The sequence below is a fragment of the Salmo salar genome, chromosome ssa12, assembly GCF_905237065.1.
Source record: "Salmo salar chromosome ssa12, Ssal_v3.1, whole genome shotgun sequence".
Taxonomy (NCBI): Eukaryota; Metazoa; Chordata; class Actinopteri; order Salmoniformes; family Salmonidae; genus Salmo; species Salmo salar.
The window spans coordinates 4,588,383-4,607,500 of NC_059453.1; the positions used below are offsets into that span (position 1 = coordinate 4,588,383).

General features: G+C 45.4%; 1 protein-coding gene across 1 annotated transcript in view; it reads left to right on the plus strand.

The window, feature by feature from the left end:
* LOC106563992 (glutamate receptor ionotropic, NMDA 2A) overlaps positions 1-19,118 on the plus strand; it is a 428,098-nt gene that overhangs the window by 200,958 nt on the left and 208,022 nt on the right. Inside the window, exons 8-13 of the mRNA XM_045690511.1 lie at positions 9,425-9,539; positions 12,620-12,672; positions 13,682-13,831; positions 14,937-15,108; positions 15,413-15,566; positions 18,528-18,653. Coding sequence (XP_045546467.1) covers positions 9,425-9,539; positions 12,620-12,672; positions 13,682-13,831; positions 14,937-15,108; positions 15,413-15,566; positions 18,528-18,653 — 770 coding nt within the window. The remainder of the gene's footprint in view (positions 1-9,424; positions 9,540-12,619; positions 12,673-13,681; positions 13,832-14,936; positions 15,109-15,412; positions 15,567-18,527; positions 18,654-19,118) is intronic.

A 19,118-nucleotide genomic window follows, 5' to 3' on the forward strand; every position in this document is an offset into this window, starting at 1 on the left:
GAGGGATGTCTCCAACCACCAACTTACCGTCCTAAGACAAGGCCGAGTATAGCCCACAACGATCTCCGCCATGGCACAACCCAAGGGGGGCGCCAACCCAGACAGGAAGACCACGTCAGTGACTCAACCCACTCAAGTGACGCACCCCTCCCATGGACGGCATGGAAGAACACCAGTAGGCCAGTGACTCAGCCCCTGTAAAAGGGTTAGAGGCAGAGAATCTCAGTGGAAAGAGGGGAACCGGCAAGGCAGAGACAGCAAGGGCGGTTCGTTGCTCCAGCCTTTCCGTTCACCTTCACACTCCTGGGCCAGACTATACTTAATCATAGGACCTACTGAAGAGATAAGTCTTCAGTAAAGACTTAAAGGTTGAGACTGAGTCTGCGTCTCTCACATTGGTAGGCTGACCATTCCATAAACATGGAGCTCTATAGGAGAAAGCCCTACCTCCAGCCGTTTGCTTAGAAATTCTAGGGACAATTAGGAGGCCTGCGTCTTGTGACCGTAGCGTACGTGTAGGTATGTACGGCAGGACCAAATCGGAAAGATAGGTAGGAGCAAGCCCATGTAATGCTTTGTAGGTTAGCAGTAAAACCTTGAAATCAGCCCTTGCCTTAACAGGAAGCCAGTGTAGGGAGGCTAGCACTGGAGTAATATGATCAAATTTTTTGGTTCTAGTCAGGATTCTAGCAGCCGTATTTAGCACTAACTGAAGTTTATTTAGTGCTTTATCCGGGTAGCCGGAAAGTAGAGCATTGCAGTAGTCCAGCCTAGAAGTAACAAAAGCATGGATTAATTTTTCTGCGTCATTTTTGGACAGAAAATTTCTGATTTTTGCAATGTTACGTAGATGGAAAAAAGCTGTCCTTGAAACAGTCTTGATATGTTCTTCAAAAGAGAGATCAGGGTCCAGAGTAACGCCGAGGTCCTTCACAGTTTTATTTGAGACGACTGTACAACCATCCAGATTAATTGTCAGATTCAACAGAAGATCTCTTTGTTTCTTGGGACCTAGAACAAGCATCTCTGTTTTGTCCGAGTTTAAAAGTAGAAAGTTTGCAGCCATCCACTTCTTTATGTCTGAAACACAGGCTTCTAGCGAGGGCAATTTTGGGGCTTCACCATGTTTCATTGAAATGTACAGCTGTGTGTCGTCCGCATAGCAGTGAAATTTAACATTATGTTTTCGAATGACATCCCCAAGAGGTAAAATATATAGTGAAAACAATAGTGGTCCTAAAACGGAACCTTGAGGAACACCGAAATTTACAATTGATTTGTCAGAAGACAAACCATTCACAGAGACAAACTGATATCTTTCCGACAGATAAGATCTAAACCAGTCCAGAACTAGTCCATGTAGACAAATTTGGGTTTCCAATCTCTCCAAAAGAATGTGGTGATCGATGGTATCAAAAGCGGCACTAAGATCTAGGAGCACGAGGACAGATGCAGAGCCTCGGTCTGACGTCATTAAAAGGTCATTTACCACCTTCACAAGTGCAGTCTCAGTCCTATGATGGGGTCTAAAACCAGACTGAAGCGTTTCGTATACATTGTTTGTCTTCAGGAAGGCAGTGAGTTGCTGTGCAACAGCTTTTTCTAAAATTTTTGAGAGGAATGGAAGATTCGATATAGGCCGATAGTTTTTATAATTTCTGGATCAAGATTCGGCTTTTTCAAGAGAGGCTTTATTACTGCCACTTTTAGTGAGCTTGGTACACATCCGGTGGATAGAGAGCCGTTTATTATGTTCAACATAGGAGGGCCAAGCACAGGAAGCAGCTCTTTCAGTAGTTTAGTTGGAATAGGGTCCAGTATGCAGCTTGAGGGTTTGGAGGCCATGATTATTTTCATCATTGCGTCAAGAGATATAGTACTAAAACACTTTAGTATCTCCCTTGATCCTAGGTCCTGGCAGAGTTGTGTAGACTCAGGACAATGGAGCTTTGGAGGAATACCCAGATTTAAAGAGGAGTCTGTAATTTGCTTTCTAATGATCATGATCTTTTCCTCAAAGAAGTTCATAAATGTATTACTGCTGAAGTGAAAGCCATCCTCCATTTGCGAAGGCTGCTTTTTAGTTAGCTTTGCGACAGTATCAAAAAGACATTTCGGATTGTTCTTATTTTCCTCAATTAAGTTGGAAAAATAGGATGATCGAGCAGCAGTGAGGGCTCTTCGATACTGCACGGTACTGTCTTTCCAAGCTAGTCGGAAGACTTCCAGTTTGGTGTGGCGCCATTTCCGTTCCAATTTTCTGGAAGCTTGCTTCAGAGCTCGTGTATTTTCTGTATACCAGGGAGCTAGTTTCTTATGACAGATGTTTTTAGTTTTTAGGGGTGCAACTGCATCTAGGGTATTGCGCAAGGTTAAATTGAGTTCCTCGGTTAGGTGGTTAACTGATTTTTGTCCTCTGACGTCCTTGGGTAGGCAGAGGCAGTCTGGAAGGGCATCAAGGAATCTTTGGGTTGTCTGAGAATTTATAGCACGACTTTTAATGCTCCTTGGTTGGGGTCTGAGCAGATTATTTGTTGCAATTGCAAACGTAATAAAATGGTGGTCCGACAGTCCAGGATTATGAGGAAAAACATTTAGATCCACAACATTTATTCCATGGGACAAAACTAGGTCCAGAGTATGACTGTGGCAGTGAGTAGGTCCAGAGACATGTTGGACAAAACCCACTGAGTCGATGATGGCTCCGAAAGCCTTTTGGAGTGGGTCTGTGGACTTTTCCATGTGAATGTTAAAGTCACCAAAAATTAGAATATTATCTGCTATGACTACAAGATCCGATAGGAATTCAGGGAACTCAGTGAGGAACACTGCATATGGCCCAGGAGGCCTGTAAACAGTAGCTATAAAAAGTGAGTGAGTAGGCTGCATAGATTTCATGACTAGAAGCTCAAAAGACGAAAACGTCATTGTTTTTTTTTTTGTAAATTGAAATTTGCTATCGTAAATCAAATCAAATTTCAAATGAAATCAAATTTATTTTTATATAGCCCTTCGTACATCAGCTGATATTCTCAAAGTGCTGTACAGAAACCCAGCCTAAAACCCCAAACAGCAAGCAAAGCATGTGAAAGAAGCACGGTGGCTAGGAAAAACTCCCTAGGAAAAACTCCCTAGAAAGGCCAAAAACCTAGGAAGAAACCTAGAGAGGAACCAGGCTATGAGGGGTGGCCAGTCCTCTTCTGGCTGTGCAGGGTGGATATTATAACAGAACATGGTCAAAATGTTAAAATGTTAAAATGTTCATAAATGACCAGCATGGTCAAATAATAATAATCATAGTAGTTGTCGAGGGTGCAACAAGCACGTCCGGTGAACAGGTCAGGGTTCCATAGCCGCAGGCAGAACAGTTGAAACTGGAGCAGCAGCACGGCCAGGTGGACTGGGGACAGCAAGGAGTCATCATACCAGGTAGTCCTGAGGCATGGTCCTAGGGCTCAGGTCCTCCGAGAGAAAGACAGAAAGAGAGAAAGAGAGAATTAGAGAGAGCATATTTAAATACACACAGGACACCGGATAAGACAAGAGAAATACTCCAGATGTAACAGACTGACCCTAGCCCCCCTCATTTAACACAGTAAATTCATCAGGCTTAAGCCATGTTTCAGTCAGGCCAATCACATCAAGATTATTATCAGTGATTAGTTCATTGACTATAACTGCCTTGGAAGTGAGGGATCTAACATTAAGTAACCCAATTTTGAGATGTGAGGTATCACAATCTCTTTCAATAATGGCAGGAATGGAGGAGGTCTTTATACTAGTGAGATTGCTAAAGCGAACACCGCCATTTTTTATTTTGCCCAACCTAGATCGAGGCACAGACACGGTCTCAATGGGGAAAGCTGAGCTGACTACGCTGACTGTGCTAGTGGCAGACTCCACTAAGCTGGCAGGCTGGCTAACAGCCTGCTGCCTGGCCTGCACCCTATTTCATTGTGGAGCTAGAGGAGTTAGAGCCCTGTCTATGTTCGTAGATAAGATGAGAGCACCCCTCCAGCTAGGATGGAGTCCGTCACTCCTCAACAGGCCAGGCTTGGTCCTGTTTGTGGTTGAGTCCCAGAAAGAGGGCCAATTATCTACAAATTCTATCTTTTGGGAGGGGCAGAAAACAGTTTTCAACCAGCGATTGAGTTGTGAGACTCTGCTGTAGAGCTCATCACTCCCCCTAACTGGGAGGGGGCCAGAGACAATTAATCGATGCCGACACATCTTTCTAGCTGATTTACACGCTGAAGCTATGTTGCGCTTGGTGACCTCTGACTGTTTCATCCTAACATCGTTAGTGCCGACGTGGATAACAATATCTCTATACTCTCTACACTCGCCAGTTTTAGCTTTAGCCAGCACCGTCTTTAGATTAGCCTTAACGTCGGTAGCCCTGCCCCCTGGTAAACAGTGTATGATCGCTGGATGATTAGTTTTAAGTCTAATACTGCGGGTAATGGAGTCGCCAATGACTAGGGTTTTCAATTTGTCAGAGCTAATTGTGGGAGCCGTCGGCGTCTCAGACCCCACAACGGGAGGAGTAGAGACCAGAGAAGTCTCGGCCTCCGACTCCGACTCGCTTAATGGGGAGAACCGGTTGAAAGTTTCTGTCGGCTGAATAAGCGACACCGGTTGAGCATTCCTACAGCGTTTCCCTCCAGAAGCCATGAGAAAGATGTCCGGCTGCGGGGACCGTGCGAGGGGGTTTATACTAACGTTACTATCTGTACTTACTGGTGGCACAGACGCTGTTTCATCCTTTCCTACACTGAAATTACCCTTGCCTAACGATCGCGTCTGAAGCTGGGCTTGCAGCACAGCTATCCTTGCCGTAAGGCGATCGTTCTCCTGTATATTATAAGTACAACGACTGCAATTAGAGGGCATCATGTTAATGTTACTTAGCTTCGGCTGTTTGAAGTCCTGACGAACCATGTCCAGATAAAACCTCCGGGGTGAAAAAGTTGAATGAAAAAAGTTGAGTGAGGGAAAAAGTAAAAATATACGGTAATGAAAAAGTAAAAAACCGTCAGGTAACAAAAGTAAGATCGGCAACAAAACGCACAGCAGCGTAAACAAGTCTGCAAGTTGTGACCGGAAACATCACAGCGCTTGATGGTTTTTGCAACTGCACTTGATGAAACTTTTGAAGAATTTACCGGATTGACTGACATTTATGTCTTAAAGTAATGATGGACTGTAGTTTCTCTTTGCTTATTTGAGCTGTTCTTGCCATAATATGGACTTTGTCTTTTACCAAATAGGGCTATCTTCTGTATACCACCCCTTCCTTGTCACAACACAACAGATTGGCTCAAACTCATTAAGAAGGAATGAAATTCCATCCATTTACTTTTAACAAGGCACACCTGTTAATTGAAATGTATTCCAGGTGACTACCTCAAGAAGCTGGTTGAGAGAATGCCAAGAGTGTCCAAAGCTGTCATCAAGGCAAAGGGTGGCTAGTTGGTCGAATCTCAAATATAAAATATATTTTGATTTGTTTAACACTTTTTGGAAACTACATTATTCCAAATGTGTTGTTTCATAGTTTTGATGTCTTCACTATTATTCTACAATGTAGAAAATAGTAAAAGTAAAGAAAAACCATTGAATGAGTAGGTGTGTCCAAACTTTTGACTGCTACTGTAGTACAATTACATTGGGTAGACAGTTTAACTATATTACTGTAGAACTATATTACTGTAGAACTATGTTGTAGATAGTTTAACTATATTACTATGTTGTAGACAGTTTAGCTATATTACTGTAGAACTATGTTGTAAACAGTTTTAATGCATTACTGTACATTTTAAAACAAATTTTTTTTGTCATTTAGTAGACGCTCTTATCCAGAGCGACTTACAGTACTGAATGCATACATTTCATCCATTTTTGTTTTCCGTACTGGTCCCCCGTGGGAAACAAACCCACAACCCTGGCGTAGCAAACACCATGCTCTACCTAATGAGCCACACGGGACCCCATGTAGAACTATGTTGTAAACAGTTTTAATATATTACTGTAGAACTGTGTTGTAAACAGTTTTAATACATTACTGTAGAACTATGTTGTAAACAGTTTTTATACATTACTGTAGAACTATGTTGTAAACATTTTTAATATATTACTGTAGAACTGTGTTGTAAACAGTTTTAATACATTACTGTAGAACTATGTTGTAAACAGTTTTTATACATTACTGTAGAACTATTTTGTAAACAGTTTTAATATATTACTGTAGAACTGTGTTGTAAACAGTTTTAATACATTACTGTAGAACTATGTTGTAAACAGTTTTTATACATTACTGTAGAACTATGTTGTAAACAGTTTTAATACATTTCTCTACAGTCAAACTGCAGCTACATTATGTTAAATTCTGTACAGTGAATTTAATAGTGATTAGTGTAGAAGTAGATGTGTTGAGGGCAGACCTCTCGGTGTGGGTATTAGTGCATATATGTGTGTGTGTGTGTGTGTGTGTGTGTGTGTGTGTGTGTGTGTGTGTGTGTGTGTGTGTGTGTGTGTGTGTGTGTGTGTGTGTGTGTGTGTGTGTGTCCTCCAGGCGTGTATATCTTTAGAGAGAAATCAATGCAGTGTTTGTTTTTCCAAGAGAGCAGTTTGGCCTCTGACACTGCCTCCTCCTCACACACACATTCCACTCCTCTTCCTCTTCCTCTTCCTCTTCCTATCTCTCTCTGTCTGTCTGTCTGTCTGTCTGTCTGTCTGTCTGTCTGTCTGTCTGTCTGTCTGTCTGTCTCTCTCTCTCTCTCTCTGTCTGTCTTTTCCTCTTCCTCTTGCTCATTCTCTCTCTCTCTCTCTCTCTCTCATTCTCTCTCTCTTCTCTGATGATGATGATAGTGGTGGTGATGATGAAAATAGTGGTGATGATGATGATGATAGTGGTGATGATGACGATGATGATAATGATGATGATAATGATGATGATGATGATAATGACGGTGATGATGATGATGGTGATAATGATGGTGATGATGATGATGATGATGATGATGGTGATGATGTTGATGATGATGATGATGATGGTGATGATAATGATGATGATAATGATAGATGATTATGGTGAAGGTGATGATGATGATGATGATGATGGTGATGATGATGATAGTGGGGATGATGATAGTGGTGATGATGATGATAGATGATGATTGTGATGATGATGATAATGATAGATGATGATGATGATGATTATGGTGATAGCGGTGATGATGATGACGGTGGTGGTGATGATGATGATAATGATAGATGATGATGATGATGATGATGATGATGATGATGACAGTGGTGGTGATGATGATGATAATGATTGATGATGATGATGATGATAGTGGTGATGATGATGATGATGACAGTGGTGATGATGATGATAGTGGTGATGATGATGATGATAATGATAGATGATGATGATGACAGTGGTGATGATGATGATAGTGGTGATGATGATGATGATAATGATAGTGATGATGATGATAATGATAGTGATGATGATGATGATGATGATGATAATGATAGTGGTGGTGATGATGGTGATGATGGTGATGATGATAGTGATGGTGATGATGATAGTGATGATGATGATGGTGGTGATGATGATGATGATGAAGTGGTGATGATGATGATGATAGTGGTGATGATGATGATAATGATAGTGATGATGATGATAATGATAGTGATGATGATGATGATGATGATGATGAATGATAGATGATGATGATGATGATGGTGGTGATGATGATGATAGTGGTGATGATGATGATGATGATAGTGGTGATGATGATGATGATAATGATAGTGATGATGATGATAATGATAGTGATGATGATGATGATGATGATAATGATATTGGTGGTGATGATGGTGATGATGATGATGGTGATGATGATGATGATGATGATGGTGATGATGATGATGATAGTGGTGATGATGGTGATGATGATGATGATGGTGATGATGATGATGATGATGGTGATGATGATGGTGATGATGATAGTGGTGATGATGATGATGATGATGATGGTGATGATGGTGATGATGATGATGATGATGGTGATGATGATGATGATGGTGATGGTGATGATGATGATGATGGTGATGATGATGGTGATGATGATAGTGGTGATGATGATGATGGTGATGATGATGATGATGATAATGGTGATGATGGATGATGATGATGATGATGATGATGGTGATGATGATGGTGATGATGATGATGGTCTCTCATCTCATCTCTGCATGTCTGTCAGACATATCAGTGTGGATGACGGATCACCACCTCAAGCTGAACCTCGGCAAGACGGAGCTGCTCTTCCTCCCGGGGAAGGACTGCCCGTTCCATGATCTCGCCATCACGGTTGACAACTCCCTTGTGTCCTCCTCCCAGAGTGCTAAGAACCTTGGCGTGATCCTGGACAACACCCTGTTGTTCTCCACTAACATCAAGGCGGTGACCCGATCCTGTAGGTTCATGCTCTACAACATTCGCAGAGTACGACCCTGCCTCACACAGGAAGCGGCGCAGGTCCTAATCCAGGCACTTGTCATCTCCCGTCTGGATTACTGCAACTTGCTGTTGGCTGGGCTCCCTGCCTGTGCCATTAAACCCCTACAACTCATCCAGAACGCCGCAGCCCGTCTGGTGTTCAACCTTCCCACGTTCTCTCACGTCACCCCGCTCCTCCGCTCTCTCCACTGGCTTCCAGTTGAAGCTCGCATCCGCTATAAGACCATGGTGCTTGCCTACGGAGCTGTGAGGGGAACGGCACCTCCATACCTTCAGGCTCTGATCAGGCCCTACACCCAAACAAGGGCACTGCGTTCATCCACCTCTGGCCTGCTGGCCCCCCTACCTCTGAGGAAGCACAGTTCCCGCTCAGCCCAGTCAAAACTGTTCGCTGCTCTGGCACCCCAATGGTGGAACAAGCTCCCTCACGACGCCAGGACAGCGGAGTCAATCACCACCTTCCGGAGACACCTGAAACCCCACCTCTTTAAGGAATACCTGGGATAGGATAAAGTAATCCTTCTACCCCCCCCTTAAAAGATTTAGATGCATTATTGTAAAGTGGTTGTTCCACTGGATATCATAAGGTGAATGCACCAATTTGTAAGTCGCTCTGGATAAGAGCGTCTGCTAAATGACTTAAATGTAAATGTAAATGTAAATGATGATGATGATGATGATGATGATAGTGATGATGATGATGATGATAATGATAGTGATGATGATGATAATGATAATGATGATGATGATGATGATGCTGGTGATGATGATAATGATAGTGATGGTGATGATGATGATGATAGTGATGATGATGATGATAATGATAGTGATGATGATGATGATTGTGGTGGTGGTGATGATGATGATGATGATGATGATGATGTGTTTCAGGAACATGATGCACGTGACCTACGAGGAGCGTGACCTGTCCTTCACCGTAGACGGTTACCAAGCCAACCCCAAACTGTCCGTCATTGTCCTTCATCCAAATAGGACATGGGAGAAGGTAACAATGTTTTTATCAGTATTTGTTTAACTGTTTATTTTAATGTATTTGACAGGGACCATGTACAATTAAACTTTAGGAGAGTGCACTTGTTGTAAAACACAAAGGGCCAGTGGTGTGTAGTGGAGGTTATGTGCAGGTATAAGCTGTATACCCAGTTTTGTTTCAGGGGGCATTGGGTAAACTCACTTGTTAATCCCTACTGATGCGTATCAAAGTAGTGTAGTGGAGATATACTACTGATCAATGATGTAGTACAGTAGAGAAATCATTAGCCGGTTGGGTAGGAAAGACATTTCAACTGATGAGATCTACCAGTAAATGCTAACTAAGGCAACAACGGGTATGAAAACCAGGTGTTGGAAAATGTTTAGTCCACAGGTCCAACCTGACAGGCCCACCCAGTGGGGAGCCAACCTGACAGGTCCACCCAGTGGGGAGCCAACCTGACAGGTCCACCCAGTGGAGAGCCAACCTGACAGGCCCACCCAGTGGGGAGCCAACCTGACAGGTTCACCCAGTGGGGAGCCAACCTGACAGGTCCACCCAGTGGGGAGCCAACCTGACAGGCCCACCCAGTGGGGAGACAACCTGACAGGTCCACCCAGTGGGGAGCCAACCTGACAGGCCCACCCAGTGGGGAGACAACCTGACAGGCCCACCCAGTGGGGAGCCAACCTGACAGGTCCACCCAGTGGGGAGCCAACCTGACAGGCCCACCCAGTGGGGAGTAACCTGACAGGTCCACCCAGTGGGGAGCCAACCTGACAGGCCCACCCAGTGGGGAGCCAACCTGACAGATCCACCCAGTGGGGAGCCAACCTGACAGGTCCACCCAGTGGAGAGCCAACCTGACAGGCCCACCCAGTGGGGAGCCAACCTGACAGGTCCACCCAGTGGGGAGCAAACCTGACAGGTCCACCCAGTGGGGAGCCAACCTGACAGGCCCACCCAGTGGGGAGACAACCTGACAGGTCCACCCAGTGGGGAGACAACCTGACAGGTCCACCCAGTGGGGAGCCAACCTGACAGGCCCACCCAGTGGGGAGACAACCTGACAGGCCCACCCAGTGGGGAGCCAACCTGACAGGCCCACCCAGTGGGGAGTAACCTGACAGGTCCACCCAGTGGGGAGCCAACCTGACAGGCCCACCCAGAGGGGAGCCAACCTGACAGATCCACCCAGTGGGGAGCCAACCTGACAGGTCCACCCAGTGGAGAGCCAACCTGACAGGCCCACCCAGTGGGGAGCCAACCTGACAGGTCCACCCAGTGGGGAGCAAACCTGACAGGTCCACCCAGTGGGGAGCCAACCTGACAGGCCCACCCAGTGGGGAGACAACCTGACAGGTCCACCCAGTGGGGAGCCAACCTGACAGGCCCACCCAGTGGGGAGACAACCTGACAGGCCCACCCAGTGGGGAGCCAACCTGACAGGTTCACCCAATCAGATTAATATGGTTTAAGCATTGTTCTGGACGATACAAAAAACATAGGAAAACATAGGATTTTTCACACATGGTGTCTTTCCTTTCACTGGGCGGGCCATTTCAGTTTACCCACTTCTCCAGGCACCACTACACCACTGCATAGGGTCGATGGGAAGACAGCAGTCACACACAGCATGATGTTAAAGCCCTTTCAGGCCTTTCTCTGAAGGTGTAGAAGGCCCATTGTTCCCCACTGTCTTATTATAAATCCTTAGCCCTTTCTCTGAAGGAGTAGAAGGCCCATTGTTCCCCACTGTGTTTTTATAAATCCTTAGCCCTTTCTCTGAAGGAGTAGAAGGCCCATTGCTCCCCACTGTGTTATTATAAATCCTTTTCCCTTTCTCTGAAGGAGTAGAAGGCCCATTGCTCCCCACTGTGTTATTATAAATCCTTTTCCCTTTCTCTGAAGGTGTAGAAGGCCCATTGTTCCCCACTGTGTTATTATAAATCCTTAGCCCTTTCTCTGAAGGAGTAGAAGGCCCATTATTCCCCACTGTGTTATTATAAATCCTTAGCCCTTTCTCTGAAGGAGTAGAAGGCCCATTGTTCCCCACTGTGTTTGGGTAATAATTTGTAGAGTGGCTCTACATTATTCTGAATGTCTATAGGATCAAGATGTTCTGAAATATGAACACAGAAATACTGAACATTATGAACTCATATTATGGTGGCGATTTGACAAATTACAATTGTGGTCTTGAATTGGACTCGCGTTTTTCTGGTCTTGGTCTTGAATCGGTCTCGCTTTCTCTGAATCGGAAGATACTGTTGATATCTACTCTCTGTATATCTGTCCAGCTGGTAGGGAGACACTGTTGATATCTACTCTCTGTATATCTGTCCAGCTGGTAGGGAGATACTGTTGATATCTACTCTCTGTATATCTGTCCAGCTGGTAGGGAGATACTGTTGATATCTACTCTCTGTATATCTGTCCAGCTGGTAGGGAGATACTGTTGATATCTACTCTCTGTATATCTGTCCAGCTGGTAGGAAGATACTGTTGATATCTACTCTCTGTATATCTGTCCAGCTGGTAGGGAGATACTGTTGATATCTACTCTCTGTATATCTGTGCAGCTGGTAGGAAGATACTGTTGATATCTACTCTCTGTATATCTGTCCAGCTGGTAGAGAGATACTGTTGATATCTACTCTCTGAAAAATACTAAATATGACCTCTGTGTGATTCTCTCCCCCACCCCTCTCTCTGTCTGTCTGTCTGTCTGTCTGTCTGTCTGTCTGTCTGTCTGTCTGTCTGTCTGTCTGTCTGTCTGTCTGTCTGTCTGTCTGTCTGTCTGTCTGTCTGTCTGTCTGTCTGTCTGTCTGTCTGTCTGTCTGTCTGTCTGTCTGTCTGTCTCTCTCTCTCTCTCTCTCTCTCTCTCTCTCTCTCTGTCTCGCTCTCTCTATGTCTCTGTCTCGCTCTCTCTTTCTCTCTCTCTGTCTCTCTCTGTCTTTCTCTCTCTCTCTCTCTCTCTCTCTGTCTTTCTCCCTCTCTCTCTGTCTTTCTCTCTCTCTCTCTCTCTGTCTTTCTCCCTCTCTCTCTGTCTTTCTCTCTCTCTCTTTTTTTCTTTCTCTCACTCTCTCCAGATGGGTCGTTGGGAGAATGGGACCCTTTCTCTGATGTTCCCGGTATGGCCCAGGTACAACTATTTTAAAAATCTATTTACATTGTTAATATGACATAGTTACAAGTCTAACCCTAAACCCCTGGACAGGACACTAGTCTAACCCTAACCCCCTGGACAGGACACTAGTCTAACCCTAACCCCCTGGACAGGACACTAGTCTAACCCTAACCCCCTGGACAGGACACTAGTCTAACCCTAACCCCCTGGACAGGACTAACCCTAAGCCCTGGACAGGACACTAGTCTAACCCTGACCCCCTGGACAGGACACTAGTCTAACCCTAACCCCCTGGACAGGACACTAGTCTAACCCAAACCCCTGGACAGGACACTAGTCTAACCCTAACCCCTTGGACAGGACTAACCCTAAGCCCTGGACAGGACACTAGTCTAACCCTAACCCCCTGGACAGGACACTAGTCTAACCCTAACCCCCTGGACAGGACACTAGTCTAACCCTAACCCCCTGGACAGGACACTAGTCTAACCCTAACCCCCTGGACAGGACACTAGTCTAACCCTAACCCCCTGGACAGGACACTAGTCCACATGACAGGTCCATGAGGCAATCTAATAAACAAAATGACTTATATTGTTATATTATGTTATTATGTGTTCAATATAATAATGGAGGATATTGTCTGTGTAAGCAGGCATAACTCGTTATAATGCATTATAATATCTGTCTGAGCAGTTATATCTTGTTATAATGCATTATAAAGTCTTTCTGAGCAGGTATATCTTGTTATAATGCATTATAATGTCTGTCTGAGCAGGTATATCTTGTTATAATGCATTATAATGTCTGTCTGAGCAGGTATATCTTGTTATAATGCATTATAATGTCTGTCTGAGCAGGTATATCTTGTTATAATGCATTGCAATGTCTGTCTGAGTTTGTATATCTTGTTATAATGCATTATAATGTCTGTCTGAGCAGGTATATCTTGTTAAAATGCATTATAATGTCTGTCTGAACAGGTATATCTTGTTATAATGCATTATAATGTGTGTGTGAGCAGGTATAACTCGTGGGGAGACGAGGAGGCTGATGAGAACCACCTGTCTATCGTGACTCTGGAGGAGAAACCCTTCGTCGTCGTTGACAACGTAGACATCCTGACTGGAACCTGCATGAGGAACTCTGTTCCCTGTAGGAAACATGTTAAAGAGTAGGTCTACACCTCTATCACTCGATCACTCGATCACTCGATCACTCTATCACTATCTATCTATCTATCTATCTATCTATCTATCTATCTATCTATCTATCTATCTATCTATCTATCTATCTATCTATCTATCTATCTATCTATCTATCTATCTATCTCTCTATCTCTCTATCTCTCTATCACTCTATCACTCTATCTATCTACAGTGGCTTGGCATTTTTCCAAATTTTTTGCCTTACAACCTGTTTCCTCTCCTCCTGTCTTATCTCATCTCCCCCTGTCTCATCTCATCTCCTCCTGTCTCATCTCATCTCATCCCCTCTCATCTCATCTCCTCCTGTCTCATCTCATCTCCTCCCCTCTCATCTCATCTCCTCCCCTCTCATCTCATCTGTTTCTCTACGTGCTGTTTGATGGAAAGAAGTACACTTTTATGTGTTGAGAGAAAGGGAGCGAGAAAGAGGGAGAGGGTGACATAGAGAGAGAGAGGGTGAGAGAGAGAGAGAGGGTGAGAGAGGGTGACAGAGAGGGTGACAGAGAGAGAGAGTGTGAGAGAGAGAGTGAGAGAGAGAGAGAGAGAGAGAGAGAGAGAGAGAGAGAGAGAGAGAGAGAGAGAGAGAGAGAGAGAGAGTGTGAGAGAGAGAGTGAGAGAGAGAGAGAGAGAGAGAGAGAGAGAGAGAGAGAGAGAGAGTGAGAGAGAGAGAGAGAGAGAGAGAGAGAGAGAGAGAGAGAGAGAGAGAGAGAGAGAGAGAGAGAGAGAGAGAGAGAGAGAGAGAGAGAGAGAGAGAGAGAGAGAGAGAGAGAGAGAGAGAGAGAGAGAGAGAGAGAGAGAGAGAGAGAGAGACGGGATAGAGGGCCATCTGATATTTTAATCCTGGTGGCAGCAAGGAAGACTCGGTGTGTGTGCGTGTGTGTGTGTTAAGATACAGTAGTTAGTTGGAGCTCTATTTAAAGTCTAGCAGCATCTGCTCCTCTATCCATGTCTTCATGTGGTTTATTCAGACGGACCACTCACACACTCATTTACTGACAGGAGCAGGGAACACTCATACATACAGACAGGCCCTGATATACACTGACCTGTATGTATGTGTGTGTGTTGCAGTAACTCTACAAAAGACGGAGGTTCCTATATAAAGCAGTGTTGTAAAGGGTTCTGTATCGACATCCTGAAGAAGATCGCCCGGAACGTCAAGTTCACCTTCGACCTCTACCTGGTGACCAACGGAAAACACGGCAAGAAGATCAACAACGTTTGGAACGGCATGGTGGGAGAGGTGAGACACACCCTACCTGTCTGTCTGTCTCTATGTCTGTCTGCCTACCTGCCTGTCTGTTTGTCTGTCTACCTGTCTGTCTGTATGTCTACCTGTCTGCCTCTCTCTCTCTCTCTCTCTCTCTCTCTCTCTCTCTCTCTCTCTCTCTCTCTCTCTCTCTCTCTCTCTCTCTGTCTCTCTCCCTACTTCCTTTCCTCTCTGTTAATAGAACTAGCTAGGTAGGTAGGTAGGTAGAGCTATTTGACCATTAACCTTTCTGTGTGTGTATGTGTCTGTTTATAATGTGTGTGTGTGTGTTGTCCAGGTGATTGAAAAGAAGGCAGCGATGGCAGTGGGGTCGTTGACCATCAATGAGGAAAGGTCAGAGGTCATAGACTTCTCTGTCCCCTTCGTGGAGACGGGCATCAGCGTCATGGTCCCCCGTAGCAACGGCACCGTCTCCCCCTCCGCCTTCCTCGGTAATACACATCCTTTTTGTCTGTCTGTCTTTCTGTCTTTCTTTCTGTTTTACCATCTCTGTCTGTTTCGCTCTCCCTCTCTCTTCATCTAATCCAGGGATGGTCAACTCCAGTCCTCTCTTTCCCTCTAATCCAGGGATGGTCAACCCCAATCCTCTCTAATCCAGGGATGGTCAAGCCCCAATCCTCTCTAATCCAGGGATGGTCAACCCCAATCCTCTCTAATCCAGGGATGGTCAACCCCAGACCTCTCTCTCCCTCTAATCCAGGGATGGTCAACCCCAGTCCTCTCTCTCCCTCTAATCCAGGGATGGTCAACCCCAGACCTCTCTCTCCCTCTAATCCAGGGATGGTCAACCCCAGTCCCCTCTAATCCAGGGATGGTCAACCCCAGACCTCTCTCTCCCTCTAATCCAGGGATGGTCAACCCCAGTCCTCTCTAATCCAGGGATGGTCAACCCCAGTCCTCTCTAATCCAGGGATGGTCAACCCCAGTCCTCTCTAATCCAGGGATGGTCAACCCCAGTCCTCTCTAATCCAGGGATGGTCAACCCCAGTCCTCTCTAATCCAGGGATGGTCAACCCCAGTCCTCTCTAATCCAGGGATAGTCAACCCCAGTCCTCTCTAATCCAGGGATGGTCAACCCCAGTCCTCTCTAATCCAGGGATGGTCAACCCCAGTCCTCTCTAATCCAGGGATGGTCATCCCCAGTCCTCTCTAATCCAGGGATGGTCAACCCCAGTCCTCTCTATTCCAGGGATAGTCAACCCCAGTCCTCTCTAATCCAGGGATGGTCAGTTCCAGTCCTCTCTAATCCAGGGATGGTCAACCCCAGACCTCTCTCTCCCTCTAATCCAGGGATGGTCAACCCCAGACCTCTCTCTCCCTCTAATCCAGGGATGGTAAAACCCAGTCCTCTCTAATCCAGGGATGGTCAACCCCAGTCCTCTCTAATCCAGGGATAGTAAACCCCAGTCCTCTCTAATCCAGGGATGGTCAACCCCAGTCCTCTCTAATCCAGGGATGGTCATCCCCAGTCCTCTCTAATCCAGGGATGGTCAACCCCAGTCCTCTCTATTCCAGGGATAGTCAACCCCAGTCCTCTCTAATCCAGGGATGGTCAGTTCCAGTCCTCTCTAATCCAGGGATGGTCAACACCAGACGTCTCTCTCCCTCTAATCCAGGGATAGTCAATCCCAGTCCTCTCTAATCCAGGGGTGGTCAGTTCCAGTCCTTGGGGCCTGAATGGGGACACACTTTTTTCCCAAGCCCCTGCTGACACACCTGACTCCAATAATCAATGTTTCATGATCTTCAGTTCAGAATGCAGTTAGTTTAATCAGGTGCGTCAGCTGTATGTCTGAGGGGAAAGTGTGATGCCAATCAGGCCCCAGAGGACTGGAGTTTCCCATGGCTGCTCCTTCACATCCCTGTGTTAGAGGAAGGTCCCAACTCTATCAGCTCTAGTCTTGTTCTGGTTGTCTGAGTAGCAAACGAGTCTTCTTTACTACAACGGTTTCCCCTGACAATGATGTCATGTTTGGATTAGAATCTGGGTCGTTGTTTCACAATCTATTCATTATTAAAAACAGCACTTTTTTTCAGGTCACTAAAAAAGACATGTCAAAACATCACTTCAACCAATGTTGCCCACATGGTCGTTTCTCCTCCTCTCTTTCTCTCTCCACTCCTCCTCTCCCTGTCTCCTCTCTTCCTCTCCATGTCTCCTCCATTTCTCTCTCCTCTCCTCCTCACTTCCTCTCCATGTATCCTCTCCTCCTCTCCTCTCCATGTCTCCTCTCCTCACTTCCTCTCCATGTCTCCTCTCCTCACTTCCTCTCCATGTCTCCTCTCCTCACTTCCTCTCCATGTCTCCTCTCCTCACTTCCTCTCCATGTCTCCTCTCGTCCCCCTCTCCTCTCCCTCTCCTCTCCTCTCCTCCCCCTCTCCTCTCCCTCTTCTCTCCACTCCTCCCCCTCCTCTCCTCTCACTCTCGTCTCGTCCTCACCTTTTCCCTCTCTTCTCCTCTCCTTCTCCCTCTCCTCTCCTCCACCTCCTCCTCTCCTGCCCGTTGGCAGTGAGACTTTCCGCTCAGAGAAGATCCAAGGGAATAATGAGAAATAAGGAAATGTGCTCAAACTCAAACTTACTGTGACTAACCTCTCTCTCTGTCTCTCACTCCATTCCCTCTCTCTCTCTCTCTCTATCTCTCACTCCATTCACTCTCTCTCTCTCTCTCTCTCTCTCTCTCACTCCATTCCCTCTCTCTCTCTGTCTGTCTCTCTCTCCATTCACTCTCTCTCTCTGTTTATCTCTCTCTCCATTCACTCTCTCTCTATGTCTATCTATCTGCATTCACTCTCTCTCTCTGTCTATCTCTCTCTCCATTCACTCTCTCTCTGTCTATCTCTCTCTCCATTGATTCTCTCTGTCTTCACTCTCTGTTTATCTCTCTCTCTCTTTCTCTCCCTGTGTTTTCATTCTCTTTCTGCCAGTCTCTCTCTTGATATCTTTCTGTCTGTCTTTCTCCTCCCCTCCTCCTCCCCCCTCCCCTCCATCTCTCTCTGTCTGCTTCATATGGTGTTATAGAGATGAATGATAAGTATGTATCTACATGTGTGACGTCAGAAGCGCTGGTTTTAAAGTGCTGGTGCTGCTGATGGCAATGCTTTACACCAAATAAAGTACTGTCAAATAAAGTAGTTATGAAACTCTCCCTTTCTCTCTCTCTCTCTCTCTTTCTCTCTGTCTCTCTCTCTCTCTCTCTGTGTCTCTCTCTCCCTCTTTCTCTCTCTCTCTCTGTGTGTCTCTCTCTCTCTTCCTTCCTTCCTTCCTTCCTTCCTTCCTTCCTTCCTTCCTTCCTTCCTTCCTTCCTTCCTTCCTTCCTTCCTTCCTTCCTTCCCTCTCTCTCTCCCTTCCTCCCCTTTCTCTCCCCCTCTCCCCTCCTCTCTCTCTCTCAGAGCCCTTCAGTGCGTCTGTGTGGGTTATGATGTTTGTGATGCTACTCCTGGTCACGGCCATCTCTGTCTTCCTGTTTGAGTTTGTCAGTCCACTGGGATTCAACCGCAACTTGGCCCAGGGCAAAGGTACTCTCTCTCTCTCGCTCTCTCTCTCTCTCTCTCTCTCTCTCAACACCACTGTTAATCTAATTTGAATCATCACATGCACCGAATACAACAGTTGTAGACTTTACTGTGATATAATAAACCACAAGCCCTTTCTCAATAGCAGAGTTACAAAGTAAGAACATTTGCAAAATAAAATTGAAAATAGTAACCAGGAAGTAATGAGGCCTTATACAAGGAGTACCAGGTAAAAATGAGGCTATATACAGGAGTACCAGGTAGTAATGAGGCTATATACCAGGAGTACCAGGTAGTAATGAGGCTATATACAGGAGTACCAGGTAGTAATGAGGCTATTTTCAGGAGTACCAGGTAGTAATGAGGCTATATAAAGGAGTAACAGGTAGTAATGAGGCTATATACAGGAGTAACAGGTAGTAATGAGGCTATATACCAGGAGTACCAGGTAGTAATGAGGCTATATAC